We start from the raw sequence: 22,005 nt of genomic DNA, 5'->3' as shown, positions 1-22,005 counted from the left end.
GTATCTTTAGCAGTCTTGTGGATTCTTTGCTCTTGTGATTCTACATATTTTTGGCTAAGTCATACTGTCTTTCAGTAACAGCAAAAGCCAGAAAATGGCAATAAAATGTCTGCGAAAGCAAGATTCAAACACCATCTCTACTGATCTTAAAAAACATTTTCCCCACAATTCCGTTAGCTTTCTGTTCACAAGTCTGTAGCCCCTGGTTTAATTACAAACAGCATTCCACATTTAGTTATTTCAGCCAATTCCATTTGACCCCTGAAAAACACACTGGAAACATTTGTGAAATATAATACACCATACAGAGACTTTTAAAATATAGCAATAGGATTTGTCCTTACGTCTCTTTTGTGGTTTTGATAAAGCTGTGTCACTTCAAACGGCTCAGGATATGTTACTGTAAGACATCACTGCATGTTTGGGCCACATGTGCTGACAACGCTTCCGCTCTGCTGCCAGAACAATGGAAACCTTCGCGCCGAGTCAGCTCTCCCACAACCATGGATCCACGCACGCATTCCCTGACTACAGGTTTCTTTAACCATGTCTTGTCACTGAGAATGCTAGATAGCTGTGTCATTTCATGTCAGACTCGGAGTTTGTAAAGTTTGGGAAATGTGTGCATAGTTTCAGGAATAAAGCCCCAAATATTACTTGACTTGTGGTATACTCCTGAAATAAATAGATAAATAAATAAAGTTACAATAAAATAATCAAGCACCGATTCTGTAATTTCCTCCCTCCTGGGTATTCCCGCACCAACAGGGAATTCTGGCATTCCAGGAGAATCCTGCAGACAGCTGGATGGATGGGCTGGGCAGCTGAACTCTTCTCTCAGACAATGTGGTAAATTCAGATACCGCTGCAACTTGCGAGTCTGAGCTCACAGATTTGAATGTGTTCACAGACACAAAGACCCAAATCGATAAGTAAACCTCAGAGATTTGCTGAGCAGGGTCTTTTACCCCAGGATGTAATAAATCCTCAGGCCTCCTCTTGGTTTCAATCATAATTCATGAGTAGAATGTAGGCCAGCTTTAATTCATTTTTCCATCTTGTTTCTAACATGCAAAAAGCTGTAATATACAGCCAAACAGCAAGAACAAAAAAAAAAATATATGAAAAAATAATTTTTAAAAAAGTATTACATTCTCTTATTGTAGATCCATAATACCGTCCCCATACACATGCTTTGATTTCACTCACAATCCAGTCAGGACTGAACTTCAGTTGAGACTAACTCAGGACTAATCCAGGTGCAGTTGAGCTGTCTCAAACTGCTACCAAGACTTGTGTAACAGAACAGACTGATGTACCCCTGTGTGTGTGTGCAAAAGTCAGGTCAATGAGTGTCATCCGGGTAAGGAAAATTTATCATGTACCTAGTTTTTATATGGCTTACTGCAAGTGCGCAGTCTCAAGGTGCTTGAAAGGTTCTATTCCAATACCTTGACAGTTCATATTCTGTAACTTTGACAGTTTGCATGGTGTAACTTTGATAAGAAATCTACCTATAAATCAGAAATCCATGTTTTGTTTCTTTGAGATTCCTGAGAACTACTTTTCTGACTCTTTCAATCCTTTGTGGCATATGGACAGTATATTAAAATACGAAAACTGAAACAGAGTTGGGGGAGAGGTATGAGGAGAAAGACTTCATTTTAAAGAAAAACTTGTGCAGTATGCAACCTACATGCAGAGTAAAAAAACCAACCAAACAAACCGGTAAATTGGGAATGGTGGTACTGAAAGTCTTATCGAAAGCCCACCCAGGGTCTTCTGATTGATTTCAACCAGGCCTAGATTAAGCCTTCAACACGATAAGGTGAGGAATTCCCCTGCTGGTTGGGAACAGCAGGAGAGGTGAGAACTCTCACAGTATCCTACCGCAGTATCCTACATTTGCTTCGGACAGCCACTAAGTGGCACTTATACACCTCGTCTTAAACCATGGTGAATCTATATGCTGTTCTGCACGGAGTGGGGGAAAAGAAAAAAGGAGTCAAGCCCTCTGGCGACTAATCCCTTTAAGAACAATGAAGTTTACTTCCTGCAATTAGAGAAACTTTCTAAGGGCCTGACTGTGGATGAAAATGTCACTGGCAGAAATACTGTACAGGGCTCTGTGGAAGCAGAAATACTGTGCAGAGCTCTGCAGAAGCAGCTGCTTCCTCTCCTAAATCCCAGTCCTGCTCTGGGAATCAGAGTGCCTCTTCCCAATAAATCACTACCCACTTTTGTGCCATTTTGAAATATGCACTTAAACCAGGAAAATGAAAGTGCCTCATCCCTGCTGGACTACAGGTCAAACTAAAGCAGCCCTAAGGTCTTAACACACCTTCTATCAATGCCTCTGAGCTCAGTCAGAGATCTCTGCAGGGACCAACACTACTCGTACTTGCAGACACACATTAGAACAGGGTTTTAGTAGTCAGCAGAGAATCAAAAGTGATGAATGAAGCCCTTCTTTAGTAATTATTGCTTCCTAGACATATGCCATACTTTCAGATGCATTTTTAATCAAAGAAAGAAACGCAATTTTCATAATAGTGGTGTTGAATCAAATACATTAATCATCCTGATTACTCTAATGAATTACAGTTACCATTTTTCTTTTCATCTGTTTTTAAGTGATTGCTTCATTAAAAATTTCTAAATTAATTGCCTACTGAAACTGGAAACCATTTTTTCCCTATATGAACAACATAACTGTCACTTGAAAAAATCCAAAGATAAAACCAAACAGAAAAATATATCAGGTACTCTAGGTGCTAACCAAGCAAGTTCAAATGTGTTCAACGTCGTTATTGCAACTATTTCTGTTGTCTTCAATTGAACTAGCCTAAACGTAAAGTGCATACAGGTTTTCAGCAAGACCCAGAAGTAAGATTTATGTACAATTTGATTTTAGACTCTGAAAGAAACACTTCCATTTCAATTAGCCACAGATTTAGATATAAAACACAACACCGGATATTAGCTGCAAGCTCTGTTTTTCACCTTTGTGCTGAATGTGGCCTCGAGAAATCTCAGATTAAGTGAGTCACAAATTTCATCTTTTATTCTCTCTTCCTGTGAAAGTTCGTTATGTTATGATCAGAAGCCCTGGATACAAGCAGTGAAGCAACTCAAGAAGACAAGCATACCATGATTACTAAGAATACAATTTTTAAGCACATTCTGCATGTGTGAAACTAGTTTAGTGGGGTTCTTTTAGAGGCTGAAACAAGAAGCTTGGAGATGAAAAGCATTTAATCAGTTACATAGAGGGATCAAACTTAATGCATGAGGAATGACCAGTAGTGAAGCTGGTTTTATGACCAGCAATAGATCTCAGTCACCGTCACTCTGGGAAAAGCGGGGGGAGGGTGGGAAAGAAAAGAGAAATCCATGTCAACCAGTAGTTTCATACAAAGGACAAACCAAGTATAAACTGGCATTATCCACTCAATCCTTGTATCAGATCCTCAATGACCAACCTTTAGGGCATACATACATATCCATTTAAGCCTGTATTTGTCCAGTCATACAAATCATTCTTTAAGAAAATATTTCCCACAGCCCTTCCCATAACTTGATGTCCACAGAGAGGGTAAAAAAACAGAAATATAGAACAACTGTGTCTACACTGGGCAAGGGAAAGCACTGATTTTATGATGGTGATTTGTTCCCATTATTCACTTTGACATAAAACAGGATGGGAGATTGTGCTGCTAAAGTAAATACAGCAGTTATATATGCCTCCCCTGCTTTAGTTTTCTGCCCCACTACAGCCAAAGAGCCCAAATCTGATGACCTTGAGGGCACAGCACAAATGTCAGCACAATGCAGGCAAACCTCTAAATGAAAAGCTGATTGCTTGGAAAAATAAGGAGGTATTTCAGGAAGGTGATTTACTCAGTACCATAACTTATTAATTGGCATCTTCATATTTTAAGTGGATGGCTTGAATTTGTCCATTAAGGACATTTTAGAACCTGGAAAACAAACAAACAAACAAACAAAAATACAATTGCCTAAACATGAATGTACATGTTTAAGTAGCAGCTCCAAGTGAGCTAAAGCCCAAGCTTTTAAGAGAAACTCATAAGCAGAGAGAACAGAAAGATTTGGTTTTTACTAGTCTTGCGGAAAGATCACTGATACAGAACCCAGTCGTACAATCTGACTCATGCCAGAACAACCCTTGAATCTGTCTGGAGAGATTGTACCAACCTACACGACAAATACGGCCTTTGTTTATTCATATATTTGACAAAAGCTATCTTCCCACATGTTTAAAAACAGATTGTACACGCTTTGAATGTTCACTTTCACTAACTACATTACACTGTCCTCAATATGTTACTGTAGTGTGTGCCACAAAATCTAACACTATATTAGGTAAGACTGGTTTTTTTCAGAACTGTTGTTTGCCAAAGTAGGGATTTTTGCCTCTAACATATACTTTCTAGCTCTAAGTTGCACTGTTGCACTGTTCCATGTACCCACAAAACTAATTTTAAAACATCATAACTGTGCATATTTTATATTCCTTAAGATAATTTATTAATTAAATGCAAAAATAAAACCCTCCACTGAATCTAAATTAGACTTTGTGACTTGTGTTTGGAGCTCAGTAAGGCAGAGTTCATCCACACATCCTCTAGTCTTAAATTAACTTCAGTCAGCCACAGCAGTGGATAACTGCAGGAAATTCACTGGAGTTCTTTTATCATTCATTTTTCCTCTTTGTAGTATCACATTCAGCTTAATATTCAACGTTGCTATATACCAAACAGTATTTTCTGAACTCTCAATTCTGTATACGGAACCTGGGTGTCTAGACTCATTCTCTTTCTCATTCTAGACTTTTCCAGAGGTGGAACTCTTTTTTTTTTAATTTGCACATAATTTTCTGCTGTGAGTTGGTTTGAAGCTGTACGTCTGGAGACCCATTCACTTTGTGTGTATTGCATCCAACACCTGTGCAGAAGGCAGACTTTGCTGCTACAGCAACGTGAGCTGAATAACTTTACTGTTACTTATTTTGTTATTGTTGCCCCTTTTGAAGCTGGGGAAATAACATGTTTAGTGCTGAGGCAGTGTATGACATAGCCTCTCAACTGAAGACCCACACTGTGTTGGGACATGGCTAATAGAGAAGGGGCATGGCTCTATTGATCCGTTGTATCAGGAGAATTTTGTTCTAAGTTAGCATGAGTAGGCCTCAGTTAGCATGAGTCTGGTGCAGTATAAGTGGAAAAGTACTGAGCGGTCGCTCTCTGGTTAGCTGAGCGTCTAAGATAAACAAGCTGGGGAATTATCTCTAGCAGGGTGAGAAGGTTGCATTCCAGAGAAACCACAAGAAGGTTGAGCTCGTTATGTATACTATCCAATTAATAGAAGACGAGTAGGCATAATTATTGTATACTATCCAATTAATAGAAGACGAGTAGGCATAATTATTGTATGCTATCCAATTAATAGATGACAAGTAGGCATAATTACTGTAAGTCTTATATAAACCAGCTTAGTGTCTCAATAAAGCGAGGTATGCTTATCACTCATATTGGGTCGACCGCATTCCTTCCTCCGTCCGCTCGGGTCTGGAACTCTGATGGAATTTTTCTCTCGGCAATTGGCGCCCGAACCGGCGATCCGAAGCGGCGGATAGAAGCAAAAGGCACCGGGAGAGCAGCGACCGGCGGGCAAGATCGACCGAACACTTTGCTGCGGTGTGTCGTCTCCGAAGCCTGAACCGACTGAAGTTCGCCAGTGCTGGGCTACAGGAAACAAGGGCTGCAAGAGGTCTCTTAATTTAGCAAGAGGTACCGTACTATAATGATGAATAACGGGGAAATAGATTAAAAATGATGAATAACGGAGAGATAGATAACAGAGAAACGGATTAAAAGAGATAGATAACAGAGAAACGGGTTAAAAGTGATAAATAACAGAGAAACGGGTTAAAAGTGATAAATAACAGAGAAACGGATTAAAAGTGATGAATAACGGAGAAATGGGTTAAAATGATGAATAACAGAGAAATGGATTTAGAAGTAGCCCTAGATTTATTACAAAGCTTTTTAGAAAAGCGAGGTGTTGATCATAGTTACGTTAAACAGTTAGCTGGTCTAGTAACATTGGGAAAAACTAAAGGCTGTTTTCAGGATCCTGATTTATTGTTTGATGAAGGAGAATGGAGGAATTTGGGGGATGTGTTGTGGGATATGATCATAGACGAGGATAAAACAGCTAAGAAACTGATGAAACCGTGGAGGGAAGTAATTAATAATATTAAGCGTCATAAACTGGAGAAGAATTTAGCCGCGGTAGCTTCACAAAAACTCGGCAAAATGGAGCCTTCCGCTCCGCCGATGGAAACAGGCATATCTGCGTTTTCAGGGGGGCCAACGCTGCCACCCTCAGGACAAGACGATTTGTTATTTAGTACATGTAAGGCTCCTGTTTCTCCGTGCTGGCAATCGGTGTGTGTAAAAAAGAAAGCAGAGTTGAGTTCTAGTTGGAATGTAGATCAAGTACAGCAGTCGCAGCAGCAGAAACAAAGTTGTGAGGAGTATGACGATCGGAAAGCTATAAGTGAGTCAGAGATGGAGAAAGTTGTAAAGGATACATCTAAGAGACCAGTCAGGCGTCCGGCACTAGTTAATTGGAAAAAGGTAATGGAGGATGCTGCAGACAATGGAGATTTTGGGCCAGATTCACCTTTTGCGTTCCCCGCACTATTTGAGCGAGATAGATATGGAGATATGCACGCGCAGTATAATCCGATTAGTTGGAAATTATTGTCGCAGTTGAGAGCTACAGTTTCGGAATCAGGGTTGCATGGAGAGCCGACTAAACAGCTTTTAAATTATTTGTTTGGAAGTACGTTATTGTGTCCAGAAGATATTAAGGTAATAATGAGAATGATAATGACACAGTCACAGTTGTTATTGTGGCAAGCACATTGGCAGAGATTTTGTGAGGCTTCTGTACAGCAAGCGAGAAATCCTAATGATCCTTTAAGTGATGTAACGGTAGAACAGTTAATGGGGTTAGGACCATTCCTTCAAGTTCGAGCTCAATTAGAAATGGGCCCCGAAAAATGTGCTGAGGCTATGAGAACAGCTCGAGAAGCCATTGAGCATGTTAAAACATCACAGCCATCTCCGTCGTACATGAGTATTAAGCAAGAAAGGGATGAATCATTTGCACAATTTATAGACAGGATTACTTCAGCAATAGAACAATCAGATGTACCAGGCTGGATGAGGGCAGCTTTGTTAAGACAGTGTGCATTGCAGAATGCAAATTCAGTAACTAGAGGTATCTTAGTGACGTTACCTGCAGACGCTACCATAGAAGCTATGTTAGACAGAATGAGCAGAGTTCCGGTAGGGCCACAAGCCATGATGGTAGAGGCTATGGAGAAGCTAGGGAGAGACCTCCTGCAAGCCCAGCAACAGGCATTTGCTGCATTAGCCCCGCTACGTGCTACTGCTGTGGAAGTAGAAAGACGACCACACCCGAATGAGGGAAGACAGAGTAATAAATGCTTCAGATGTGGAAAAGAAGGTCACTTTCGCCGTGACTGCCGGGTGCCTCGAGTTTGGTGTGAGAACTGTAAATCTAGCGGTCATAATACTGAAGCATGTTTCTCGGGAAACGGGAGAATGAGCGCGCCGAGCCGCCGCGCTCCGACAAAAGTGGCAGCTCCAGCAATCGAAACACCAGAGGATCTACAGAGAGAGCACCACATGACAGTGACAGCTGCTCCACTGGTACGCTCCAACCTGCAACAGCCGGGAGCCTCGGATTGGACTTGGCAACCTCAGTAGATATCAGTTTGATCGATCAGCGGCCACAAAAGATACCATCCACCTTTAAAGGACCTTTAATAATTAATGGACAATCACAAGGGGCATTGTTAATTGGTCGTTCGTCGAGTGGTATGAAAGGCCTTACGGTTATCCCGGGACTTATTGATGCCGATTACAAAGGGATTGTACAAATTATGGTTCAGACACTGTTTCCTCCGATTTTCATTCCGAAGGGTAGTCAAATAGCACAATTGATACCACTTCCGCAATTAACAAAGCACATGACGCCAGCATTATCTTCAGAAAGAGGAGGTGGTGGATTTGGATCGACAGGACCTGCTGTGATGCTAACTATGTCAATGAGCCGGCGACCAACTGCGTCAGTTCGAATGGAATCTAGAGGACAATCTATTTTACTTACAATGTTACTGGACACTGGGGCTGATTTGACCATCGTAGATGAGGGCACCTGGCCTCAGGATTGGCCAACAAAACCTATGGACAGGGGCGTTGAAGGAGTAGGAGGTCATTCATCAGTACGTCAAAGTATTTAACGTATCCTGTTCATCATAGACGGGCGAAAAGCCAATTCGTTTGTTACAGTGATGACTCTTCCTGCAGGTGTAAATGGACTAATAGGCCGAGATATATTGGATCAGCTAGGAGCTGTTTTGACAACTGAAAGGGCTTTTCGCTAACGGTCACTGCAAAATGGGCTTTCCCGATCCCTCTTAAATGGACTTCAGATGACCCTGTATGGATCGAGCAGTGGCCGTTAAAGATGGAAAGTCTTGCAGCAGCACATCAGTTGGTACAAGAACAGTTTGATCAAGGACATTTGCAACTGTCAACAAGCCCATGGAATACGCCTATATTTGTGATTAAGAAAAAATCAGGAAAGTTCCGACTGCTTCATGATTTGAGAGCTGTAAATGCACAAATGCAACCGATGGGAGCATTACAACCTGGTCTTCCGAATCCGGCAATGCTTCCTGAACACTGGAAGTTGTTAATTGTGGATTTGAAGGATTGCTTTTTTACTATTTCTTTGCACCACCTCGATACACAGCGATTTGCCTTCACTTTGCCAGCAATAAATAGGGAAGCTCCTGCTCAGCGGTTTGAGTGGACTGTGTTACCGCAAGGAATGAAAAATAGTCCGACATTGTGTCAATTGTTTGTGGACAATGCGTTGCGTCCTATTCGTGATGCCTGGCCTACAGCGATGGTGTATCACTACATGGATGATATTCTTATTGCACAAGAACAAGACTTTACTGAGCAACAATTGCAATTTTTACATTGTCAGTTGTATAAGGAGGGTTTAGTAATTGCTAAGGAAAAAATTCAGCGACAAGAACCGTGGTTGTCCTTAGGGTGGAAAATTACTGACTCCCAAATTCGACCGCAAAAACCGCATATTACCACAGATATTAGGACACTTCATGATGTTCAGAAACTCATGGGGGATTTACAATGGTTAAGGCCTGTCGTGGGTATTACCAATACGCAGTTAGAGGTGTTACGACCATTGCTGCGTGGAACCGATCCCTCCACTCCGGTGGATCTCTCTATGGAGCAAAAACAAATGATCCAGAATTTAGCTCACTTAATCACATTGGGTTTTACAAGGAGACGTGACCCTGCAATACCTGTAGATTTTTCTGTTTTTCAAACAGATGGTCATTTAATTGGGGCTCTTACACAACATAAAGAGAAAAAGGGGGAGCGGGAGGAACTTGGGATACTTGAATGGGTATTTCCAAAGCTACAGCCAAGAAAGTCAATACAGCAAAAGGTCGAAACTTTAGCAGATTTAATAAGGAAGGGTAGGAAGCGTGTAATTCAGATCACAGGGCAAGAGTTGCAGACAATATATGTTCCGATGAAAAAAGAAGCAATAGAGTGGTACCTTCAGAATAGCGAGGAGTTGTGTGAGTGTTTATTCTCATCAGCTACAACTATATCCTTGTCTCCTGTAAAGGCGGCAATAGTGCAGTTTATTGGTCACAATGAATGGATGCAGAAACCTCTCCGCAGTAAATCACCCCTAGAAGATGCCCAGACAGTGTTTACGGATGCAGGAAAAAGGTCCAGAAGAGCTGCAGTTACCTGGATCGCTTGTGGTGAGTGGCACCACCACTTGCTGGAAGCTGTTCCGGGAGATTCCTTGCAGACATTGGAGCTTGCTGCTGTTGTATGGGCCATGGGAAAATGGAGAGAGGAAACAATTAATATTGTGACCGATTCGCTGTATGTCGCGGGTGTGTTACACAGGATAGAAGATTCTCAGATTAAGGATGTTAAGCAACTGCGCTTGGGAGAACTGTTTAGACAGTTGCGTACATTAATTCAAGGAAGAACAAAACCATATGCAGTGATTCACATCCATAGTCATATGTGGGATTGTGGCCTTGGGGAAGGGAATGCTAGAGCAGATAGGTTGGTAGCATGTTCTGCCCCTGTTAGTGATTTTGTCAAGGCTAGAGAATCACATAGTGTGTTCCATCAGAATGCGAAAGGATTACATTCACAGTTTAAGATCACTGTAGAGGAAGCTAAGGGAATTGTACGGACTTGCCCTCAGTGTAGTCATCATGGTTCTGGTCTAGGCGTAGGGGTTAATCCTAGGGGGTTGGGTCCTAATGAGATATGGCAAATGGACGTGACGCATGTGCCCTCAATGGGTAGGCTCAAATATGTACATATTACAGTTGATACATATAGTCATTTTGTATGGGCAACGCCACAGGCAGGGGAAAAAGCTAGTCATGTAATTCGTCACTTGACGGCGTGTTTTGCTGTAATGGGGGTACCAGCACAGATTAAAACGGATAATGGGCCAGCTTATTGTAGTGAGAAGATGCGTAAATTCTGTCAGTTATGGGGAGTACAACATGTTACAGGGATTCCACATTCCCCAACGGGACAAGCAATTGTAGAGAGAATGAATCAAACGCTGAAGCAATATTTGCAGAAATTTCAAGATATCACGGACAGTCAAGAAAGGGTTATGAAAACATTGTTTGTTTTAAATTACCTCTGTATATTTGGATCAGATGAGGAGCCACCAGTAAAAGTGCATTCAGGTCTCTCAAAGAAAGTAACTGTTCAAATGAAGGTGTTTTATCGAGATCCAGAAACTGGACAGTGGAAAGGGCCTGCAGAAGTTCAATACATTGGCAGAGGATACATGTGTGTACTTACTCCTACAGGGCCAAGATGGATACCTGCAAAATGGACTCGGCCAACATTAAAGGACTGATGGTGTTTATTTTGACTGCCATTGGTGCAACAGCTGTCCCGCATTTGTTGATGAAGCAACAGAACATTTGGTTAACTTGGGCCAATAAGACGCACAATCCTAATTTCTGTCTGAGTCTCGCTTCAGCTCAAGAGCCATTCAAGACGTGTCTAATTGGAATACCTTTATCAGTCAATGAATCTATTGAGATGCTTACAGGACTGTATAATGTGTCTGTTTGGAACAACTGTAATTGTACGGGGGAACCTGATGCTTGTTTAGCTCATTTACCCTTTAATAATGCATCTTGTCGATTAGCTTTCCAATCGCTAGGTGGTGGGCCTCGCTAGGTTTTCCTTCATGGCTGTTGTCATTCTTTAAACCAGTATTGGTAGGAATTGCCTTTATTTTGCTTATATTGCTTATTGGTATGTGTTGCCTTTCATGTATTAGGCAATTATGTTTAAAGATAATTGATGCTACTTTTCGCAAGGAAGTGTTATTAGCCCAAAGAGAAAAAGGGGGAATTGTTGGGACATGGCTAATAGAGAAGGGGCATGGCTCTATTGATCCGTTGTATCAGGAGAATTTTGTTCTAAGTTAGCATGAGTAGGCCTCAGTTAGCATGAGTCTGGTGCAGTATAAGTGGAAAAGTACTGAGCGGTCGCTCTCTGGTTAGCTGAGCGTCTAAGATAAACAAGCTGGGGAATTATCTCTAGCAGGGTGAGAAGGTTGCATTCCAGAGAAACCACAAGAAGGTTGAGCTCGTTATGTATACTATCCAATTAATAGAAGACGAGTAGGCATAATTATTGTATACTATCCAATTAATAGAAGACGAGTAGGCATAATTATTGTATGCTATCCAATTAATAGATGACAAGTAGGCATAATTACTGTAAGTCTTATATAAACCAGCTTAGTGTCTCAATAAAGCGAGGTATGCTTATCACTCATATTGGGTCGACCGCATTCCTTCCTCCGTCCGCTCGGGTCTGGAACTCTGATGGAATTTTTCTCTCGGCAACACTGTACCTTGAGAACTGTGTGGATTCAAAAAATTCTTACATTTTCATATTTATCTTCCACACTAAATTATCTTCAAGCTTTTCACTCAAATTTGAAGACTGCAGCATCACCAAAGTTTTGCAAAGTTTAGGCAGTTGGTCACAGAGAGTTAACTTTTTCCTCTGTGAGGATATTGCTCAGCAAAGAAGAAAGAAATTATTCCAGCTGAGAAAATGAAATAACGTGCTGGGTCATAAGGCACAGGATGAGTACCCGAAAGTTAGTGCCAGAATTATGTCGAAACCACAAAAATAAAAAAATTGCCACACGACCGTATTTCACAACATATTCAACCTCTCCAAGGGAGGTTCGCTAGTAATTTTAAGACCATTAGATGTAAATCATGGAAATGTACTAAAAGCCTTCCATTCCCATCCACATAACAGCCACAGAAACAATACTACAAGAAGATATTTATCAGCTCACAGATTGTTCCCATGCTGGTTTTGTCTTCTCAGAGCAGGGCTACTCCATCTTGGATTCACCAGGCACATACAGTGATTTCTTCCCACACAATGCCAGCGGGACAGACACAGACTTTGGTCTGTGACACTGAGTGTCTAGGTGGCCCTATGTTACCTCCACAGAGGCCAAGTAAGCCTGCAAGTCTCCCTGTGCACCTCCATCCCCATAGCCGTACTTTCAGGATCTGTGCAACATACGAAGAAACAACATCAGGTTTTCTGCTGCACAGCCCAATCCCTTTGCAGCATCTCTGGTGCTTCTATCATCTGCTTGTCAAAGTACCAGGAAAAAAAACTGTCAAATTACTTCACATTCTCACTTTAGTTTCCAAATTTGTGTCAACTTGGAATCTGCCAGAACACCTAAGCTGATCTAGCAAGGTGCACTGAGCTGGTCTGGAGCAGAATGCAGTTCAGTTTTTTTACCTTTTCCCCTAAAGCAGCTCAACATGGAACTAGAGAAACACCAACACCAGCACAAGGGAAAACACTGAGAGTGTACACCAGGGGATGGATCAGAAGAGAAAAGAATAACAGAACTGCCTCTTTTAACATGGGACAGCTACTAAACCTCAGTATATCATCAGATATTACATTTGAACTAAAATCCCACGGCAGTTTAAGACTGACCAAACTGGGGAACCAGCTGGAAAGCATGGCCTTGCTTCTCCCTGATTCTCACAAGGGTGCTCAGGAAACTGTTGTCTGATCAGGTTAGGATGCTAATTGAATTGAAACTGTATCACTTTTCCCTTTGGAATATTTAAATTGCTCTGAACTGCCTCACTGAGTGATATCATGGTATAATACGAGATTAGGGGAAAAGGTGGGAAAGTGCAAGTCAGCAACCAAGGGTCTGCAAGGCCACCAAAAGCTGGACTCAGACTAGGTTAAGATGTTAAGAGCGAGCTTCTCTCTGCAGATATGTAACGAAGCTCTTCTCTATGTGAAAAGCAAGTTTCTGAAGGAAACTCTATTGTAACTCTGGAGGACGCTTGGATATTATGGCTCCAGTTACCTGTACTGGACTGCACAGGCCACAAGCATCAGACCTTGTATGACAAAAGGAATTGGTAGTAGTCAGATGAGAAGCCATCACAAATCTGCTAATTACGTTGTAGCCTCATTTCCACTGTTGTGCATTTTTGCTACAATCCCCAACAGAAAAAGCAAGGGAACAATAAATAAACTTGGCATGAACTCTGGCTCTAAAGTAAAGCACACATGACAGCACAATTAACACATGGCTACGTTCAATATTATTGAAGTTGAAAAGTATGCTAACAATGTCATCTGATACAGAAAACTATACTGTTGAAGTCACTGTAAGAGTTCTTTTTAGTCATCCTGTAGCAGAAATTTCTGTATGACTTAGGAGATTGAAGAAATCACAATAAAATCTAATTTTTTATGTTGCTGCCAATGTGAAAATGGGAATAGGCATCTCTTTTTACAAACCATGTGATTAATTTCATCTTCCTTGGTAATACATTATCTCTGCCTCAGGACACAGCATTGAAATTGCACAAATGAGTTCCTCCATGTGGCAATTACACACGAGGTTGAGGAAAATCATGCAGTATTTCTTATAAAATGAGGGTGAACAGAGGAGCACTGAGCTGAGCCAGGGTGTCATAAAGTCACTCTAGGGTCTGACAAGAGCCCCATAAAGACTTGGGATAATGCTGCTAGGGACAGGGTCCTTGGCCACTAAAGCCCCCTGAAAGAAGAGTTCACATACATGAATCCTTTGAACAGATCCCAAGACAGAGCTGGTGTAGTCACAGTTATGCACTGGGCTCAGGACGAGCGTAAAGCCTGATTAATGGCGAGAGTGTCCAAGACATAGCTGTCTGTCTGCATTACACAGGACACTCTAGGAAGATTTACACAGCTAAACTTTGACCTACTTTATATACTGGAGTAAGTATGTGCACAAATATGTATTTGATTTTTCATTTGTTCTGTTGGCTTTTTTTTCCTCCTGGTTTTTACATTAGTTTCTCCAGTTAGCATTAGGGAGGCAGGAGAGACTTCCTAAACCAAAAAGCAGTGCTAGCAGTTTGAAACTACTCCATAAAAACAAACAAACAAACAAAGGTGCATATGAATAGGTGGCAGGTAACAGCCAAAAAAGGCCCCCAGATGCACTGAATTAAGTCCAGTTACTTAATTTTGAGTGTTTTATGCCTTTTGCAAAAGAACCATGTTTTAATCTCCTTAGAGTCATCAAGCAGTGAACTACAGCAGAAAAAGATCACCTTTAAAATTATCTTGCCTGAATTTTTTTAAGAAAAGGAAACAGTGCAGTTAAAAATGAGATACTTAGTGAGGCCATATCTTAGAGTCTAATGTGAAAACAAGTTGTGTAAGAATCCTCAGTCACGAAGCTAAGCCTCACAACAACTGCTTCGGAGTTCACTGGGCCTCTGCCATTCCTTTTATAGATGAATAATGTGAAGTTCACTTACAACATCAGCTCTGTGCAGCCTCACAGAGAGCTAAGTGTTGGTTATCTGAAACCAGCTTCTCCAGCACATAATCAGATCACAAACAGCATGTAACAGAGCGTACTGCATTCCAGGTAATACAGCATGATCTACTTAAGTGCATAAGCTATTGTAACTCATGAAAGTAGGTGAAGGTTATTTAAAAACATAGTAACGCTAATGCAATTGGTCAAACGAAGAAATAAAGAGCTCTGACAAAAGGAGAGATCACTGTTGTAACCAAACAGCTCAACAACAGGGCAAATGCTACGTTTTTAAAAGTGCATCAGCATAAGGAGATGTGGCTTATCTGTGTCTGCTGTGTGGGAGAACTGGCACAAGCGAAGACAACGAGCAGGTGCCCCAGTCCACTACAACCACCCAGGCACTGCAACCCTCATGGCCACACACCTGCAGCCACCAGAAACCCAGTTCCTGGGCCAAAAGCTGTCCCTGATGTATGACGCTACAGAATGAAGACTTAGAAGCAGCAAGCAGACCTGTGCATGTCTTGTGCAGCTGCGATCTTGCTTAAACCACAAGCAATATTTCTCTATAAAACAGAAAAGAACAGTTCTATCCAGTGTTTTGCCGTTATAGCTTTAATGGCTCTGGTAAACGCAAGTATATATTACAGGCTGTTATGACAACTTCTGTCCAGACTCTTGGGAAAAAAAAAGAACTAAACTTAACCTTTTCAAAATATGAACCGAACTTTTTACATTTCTTCATGCTGCTGTTCTGCATCCATCATCAATAACATCACAGAAATTTTTATCGTTACAAGATATCTGCCAAGGAATGTCAAAGGCAACAAGAGCTTCTATACCTATACAGATGACAAAAGGAAGACTAAGGAAAACATGGGCCTGCTGCTGAATGGAGCACAGGAGGTGGAAAAGGCTGAGATACTGAATATCCTCTTTGACTCAGACTTCTTTGAAACCATTAAGTTTAGAATTGTTATCTTTTATTTACAATAAATATAAAAGCATAATAAAGGACAGTACAACCTTAACCTGCCTTAAATCTAAACTAGCCCAGGGCATTATCAGATCAACTAGTGACCAGTATTCCATTAGCCAGCCAAAACATCCATCAAATAAGATTAAACATACCTAAGTAAAACTAATCATTTGACACATAAAAGAAAGATCAACATAATGGCATGTGGAATTACTTTCCCAAACTGAGAATAAGAACAGAAATTACTCTTCCTTTGTAATGTTTTGGCTACTTTGTATCTGCTGGAGAGGGACAGCCTGTGACAGCATGCCATTAGCTTCTCATTATGGACAAAAGCAAGGTGTCCTACGGGAGAGTGGTGCTGTGTTTGTGGAGAATGAGCTCATGAAGGAAGCAGCACACCTCACCTACAGGTCCAAGCACCACCTTTCAAGTGCAGGATAAAAATGCCAATAATTCTCCATATCTATAGTTTTCAACAGCAACAATGATGTCAATAACATCACATTGCTGCAGAATGTAATCAGATGTCAGACCAGATGCCACTGGGAAAACAGGTAGGCTGGTAGCACGTATATATTCATTTAAGCCATTGCACTCCCACAATACCCAAGCACTTTGGCCAAGCTGCTCAACAAGGCTGCATTCTTATGACAAAGGTACTACCCTGCAAGCATAGATTTTCTGGAGAGTGAATTTTTCCTCAGCTTCCAACAACAACAACAACAACAGTGTGGTACACAATGTGCATAATCCCCATCCATCACTTATCATTTGTCTTCATGAACTCCCTGTGGGCAATATAATAGAATCCAATCCTGAGCACCTGCAAAGAAGAGGCATTAATGCTTCAGCCCCATCTTCTGGCAGAAATTATCCAGTCATGAAGCCCCATCAGAACCTCTACAGAATGAGGGTGAAGGGATGAGAAACTCCAGTATCTATAACTAGAGGAAACTTACTGAGGTTAAACATCAAAAAGGAAGGCAGGCTCCAGATCCCATATCTGAGAGATCTGCTTACAAAGGGAACTCTAATCCATAAGAGAAGCTCTCCCTAGGCAGTGTAAACCCATCCGTTTTGTACTAAGTGGAGTGAAATTATCTCTATATGCATGTGCTTGTTTTCAAGTAATGTGCCAAGGAGCAGTTGCTAGGAAAGCTTCTTTCATCCTTCCCTACTTACTGCTAGACCAGCAGGGAAAATGAGCCATGTACTGCCATGATGATGCAATGGAAATAATTATACAAGATCCTACAGAGTGAAGACAAAGACCACAACAGGGCACTGCCTTTTCTTTCAGCTCTAAAGAAAAACAGAACAAAGAGTTCCTTGCAATGAATCCTGACATTATTCAGTATTATTTGCTTGTCTACTAATTCATTCTCTGAAGTGGATATGTTGGTAATAGAGGAACAACAAACCAGCGCTGTATTTGTATCCAGGAAAAACACGGCATGCATTCCCACACCCCCATCAATTCTAGATTTTAGTTAAGCATTACCCAGAAAAAAAAAATCATCTCTCATTAACAAAATGCTTTTGTATTAAATACAAAGGTAATCCCTCACTAATCAAGTATATGATCTCACCCAATTTGCGTATATGGAGGAGCACAACTACAGTTAATAGACTACAGTCTATCTGCAATGCTGATGCTACAAGCCTAACCATTCCTGGGTTTCTGCGCTTCCTAACACCTCCAGTACTATTTCTCTGTCTGCATGAAGTCCAAATTTCTTGTCCTCCTCTTCAAAGATCTTCACTGTTTAATCTTCTACTCATCTGCTTTAGTCCTAACATACTAATCTTCCTAGTCTACTTCTCTCACAGACATCCTTCTGCCCTCTTTTATTCTACTTATCCTAAGGTGAGGATATACTCAGAACTTACTGCAAAGCCACAAAGTACTTTCTACTTCAAATCCTCAGTCAGACCTGACCTAATCTGAGAACTGTCGAATATAGCCCTAGTACAGATTTATCTATGCAGATATAAAGAACTGTGGCTCTTGAAGTTTACAATATTATTGTAATTAGTAACCACTGGTTTGTTTGGTTGGTTTTGGGTTTGTTTGGTTTTATTTTCAAATAAAAATAGATAAAGTGCAATTATCACAAAAGTTTGGGTGTCCAAGATTGCTACGTAAAGAGTTGTTACGAACACATAAACTCAGTGATCTTAAAAGTCTTTTCCAACCTAAATGACTCTATGATTCTAAAATTAATTTCTTCTGAAGTTGAACATAAGCTATGGCAACATAGTAATTCTTAATTGCAACTCACTGGCTTTTAACAAACAGCTCCCTCAATTTGTACAGTACAGTACACTCCTATGCTTTCAAGCTGGGTATCTGTAAAGTAGGTAATGGTTCACTCCTCTTGATAAATACATAAATACCAATTAGCTACAAGGCACTGTATGACAACATCCAGGGCAGAGTAACAACACCCTATAAAGCATAAAGGACTTACTTAAAAGGCAAATTAATTAGCAATCACACTGAATTTCAGTAGAACAGGTAGCTCTTCACTTTAGAAGAACTCTTGGTATTTTCATTACCCTTTTGTTAAAACAAAGGTCCACAAATGCTGATTTCATGTCTACTTCCTAATTGAGAGCCTAGCTTGCAAAAAAGTCAAGAGAAACAACCATTGCAATCAAAGCAAGCGAAGAGACAAGAATCCAATTTCCTTTTGAGGTAGTTTTTGAAAGGACAGCTAGCTGCATCAATCTGGGTCTAAGCAGCTAAAACAAGTAGCAAATGCAAAAATTCTGGGTGTTATCTCCAAAAACATGTAGACACAGCTTCAAATTTGACTAGAGACCTCCTTTGTTTTCTTTCATTTCAAACATGTATAAGAATTTTATCAAACATGAGGAAAAAGTACTTCAATCTTTTGTTGCAAAAGAAAATGTACTAGAAGTGATCAGTGTTGCATACTAGCCATAATCCTGTAAATCGCAAGCCACAAAAGTGCAGAAGCAGACAGCAAAATACATTTACCAGCTTCTATTCAATGCCAAGTCTCAAAACATCTATTCCCTATTTCTGCTCCCTTACATATACAAATTTTTACATTTTAACTTTACAGGATTTCTCACTTGAACACATTATGATTTACAATGCATTCTCCTTCTAATTCATCAGAACTGCCTTTTTATCGGGAGGGGATTTAACTAAAGCTGTTTCCATATGTTTTGAGCTCTAAGCTTGGGACCATGGATTTGGAACTGTACAATGTTTTTGCTATTGGGCAGGTTGACATAAACCTCATGTGCAGTGTACATTCATATAATACCTCCAAGGTGCTTCAGCAGGACAACTCCTATGAGTCAAGCAAGCAGCATGTAGCACGACTCTGTTTTCCAACATTATATCTAGAGTATACACTCATGTAGTGAAGGGTATGTCACTGCTTTGCCCCCAGTAGATCACAATAGCTTTGTGCCAAATCCTACTCACCTTACCCATTCACAAGCATTATTGTCTTGCATTACTTGCAAACAAAAGACGAGATTGACTATTTTTAATGCTTCTACCTTTTCAGCAAGGACGCAACTTGCTCTGGCGAAATGCAGATTGAGCCAAACTTCAGCCCTAGTGCATGCATGCAGCCCTATTCCCACCTCATGCCATGCAGCAGTGAGCCTGCATGTCACGGAGTCGCAGCACTGTGCTGTGTGGCCTGTCTCCCATTCTCCAACACCACGAGCCAGCCTCTGTGCATTACAGAGCTGGGAAGAGGTTTCCACCGTGTCCTGTGGTTGGAGGTATGCAACATATGGAGGCTCCACCATACCCCCTCCTCCTTCTGAGAAAGGAGTTCTCTCTATTTCCCAGTCAAACAGGCCTCAACTCAGGAAAATAGAAATCTGAGAGGTCTGACCACAGGATTAGATAAAGTTCACAGTGACTCAAGGGTGAAATCCTAGCCCTAGTGACATCAACAGAAAAACTCTCACTAACTTGAGGGCCAAGATTTCTGCCCATATCCCAAACTGAAGTGTTTTTTAAGCCAATTAAATTCAGGCTTTGATCCTGAAGGAGAGTTATACGCCTTGCATTTCACAAACTGAGCAGTTCAAATTCAACTGAACCATTAACATCAAGTAAAGTGACACTTGTCACTAAGTTTTAGTAAGATACAGTCTCCAATTGTAAATGCAACTAAAAGATCTTACACTGTAGTGAAAAGATTCAAACATCACAAAGGCAATTCCATCTTAAAATAAGTAGCATCAACTCTCCCACACTGACATCATACTCTAAAAAACACATGATAGTAGATAGCAAATTCTGCAGTATGATACTCAGGGTTGCTTCTTTTTTTTTTTTTCTTTTTACTTACTTTTGTCTGATCGTCAGCTTTAAATACATAGCAGATACTTTGGTGTTTTGCTGCTCCATCCTTTATCAGACAAGCAAAGTAACTTGGATCGTGGCTGTTGTGAATCAGTTTGTGGACTTGCTGTGGCTTGTATTCAAACAAACTTGAACAAATCAAAGGATCCCACTGCTGTATTTTCCCTGTGTCTGGTTCACATCGCAAACTTGCTGGTGAAATATACAGTCGGATTTGGCTGATGCTAGGTTCTTCTTTGGAAGACTTTGTACTGAGCATCCGGATCTCTGCCACAATCCAAGGCAGCATGGACATGGTGGTTAGGGAATGCACTGGCAGAGAACCAATGAGCTGGAGACTGAAACTTGCTGAGAAATCACTAGGTGTTTGACACTTTTTAACTTTGAATGTTATCGGCTCCATTTTACAGTTGTTTAAGGAACTACTTCACCAATATTTCAGTTCCATGGAATGACAATTCTGGATGGTTCCTTTGATTAAGGAACAGAAGAGTTCTGAAAGTAAAAGAAATAGTTATGTAGGTGCTGGAACCCTATTAAAAACAAGCTGTCAGTAACACAAATACTTCATAGCTTAACATCAGAAGAGCCATAACTAGCACATTACCCCTACATCGAGACTTACAATTTGAGGTCTAACAAACATAATAGTACATTGCTTGCAAAAAAGTCCATCTTGACTTAAAAGTTGCTTTATGACTCTTGCTAAATTATCTAATCAGTAACTAAACTCAAAAATGCACATTTTTTCTAGCCTCTGTCTGTTTCACGGGCAGGCGCATGTGGATCACACTGGCCTGTTTCACCCCTATTATCACAGAAAGAACTCAGCTGAGGTGTTGAAGTCAGCACATGCTAAGGCACCTTTGCCTTTGGAAAAAGAAAGAAAAGGTCATATTTTGTGTTCATAGGTAGATGATTTTGAATTTGGCTATTAACATGGAGTTGTTTCCTTGGGTACAGTTTGTCAAGTGATCATGGGCTGTTACCAACCAGACTTTTTCATTAAATAACACCCCAGAAATCACCATCATCTGAAGAAGTTAACAGCACTTGACAGATCCTGATAAACCTGGCAGATAGCAGAGATGAGCGACAATCCTTACAGCATCCCACTAAAAAAGAGATGATGATTCACAATTCATGATTGCATTTCAAGGCCTGTCAGCCAGACAGCACTACTTAATGTTTACCACATTGATATTGTATTATTTTCATTTCTTACAATATCAGATGGAACCAAGTTACATACAACCCCGTTATAATCCTGTTATACCCAGTTTCTACTACTACTGTTATTATATATCTGTAGTTTTAGTAACAAAATCCAATAACTGCATTCATCTATCCATTTCATTTTGCAAAATATAGCCTATGAAAACACACAGATTGGCATTTGCTGTACCACCATGTCTTAACTCCTCATTAACTGAACCTGCTTTCAGCTGTTGCATTATTTTGTGCGAGGCTGATGAGAAGCTGACAGGCCTATAATTGCCTATGTTTAAATACCGTGACACTAGTTTACCCTCGGCCTTCTGAGAGTTTCCCAAGAAAAGACCTATTAAAACAACATGAGCAGTCCCAAGAACTCCTTACA

The 22,005-nt window shown here is 40.7% G+C and overlaps 1 protein-coding gene across 12 annotated transcripts in view; it reads right to left on the bottom strand.

Moving 5' to 3' along the window:
• TBC1D1 (TBC1 domain family member 1) overlaps window positions 1-22,005 on the bottom strand; it is a 113,490-nt gene that overhangs the window by 84,764 nt on the left and 6,721 nt on the right. For all 12 annotated transcript variants that reach the window (XM_065060718.1, XM_065060713.1, XM_065060711.1 and 9 more), the window contains one exon: window positions 20,392-20,900. In XM_065060718.1, the coding sequence (XP_064916790.1) occupies window positions 20,392-20,808 (417 nt within the window). In that variant the 5' untranslated portion in view covers window positions 20,809-20,900. The remainder of the gene's footprint in view (window positions 1-20,391; window positions 20,901-22,005) is intronic.

Source organism: Columba livia, chromosome 4, assembly GCF_036013475.1.
Source record: "Columba livia isolate bColLiv1 breed racing homer chromosome 4, bColLiv1.pat.W.v2, whole genome shotgun sequence".
Taxonomy (NCBI): domain Eukaryota; kingdom Metazoa; phylum Chordata; class Aves; order Columbiformes; family Columbidae; genus Columba; species Columba livia.
Note: the sequence above shows the minus strand (reverse complement) of the source record. Positions and strands in the feature narration are given on the sequence as shown.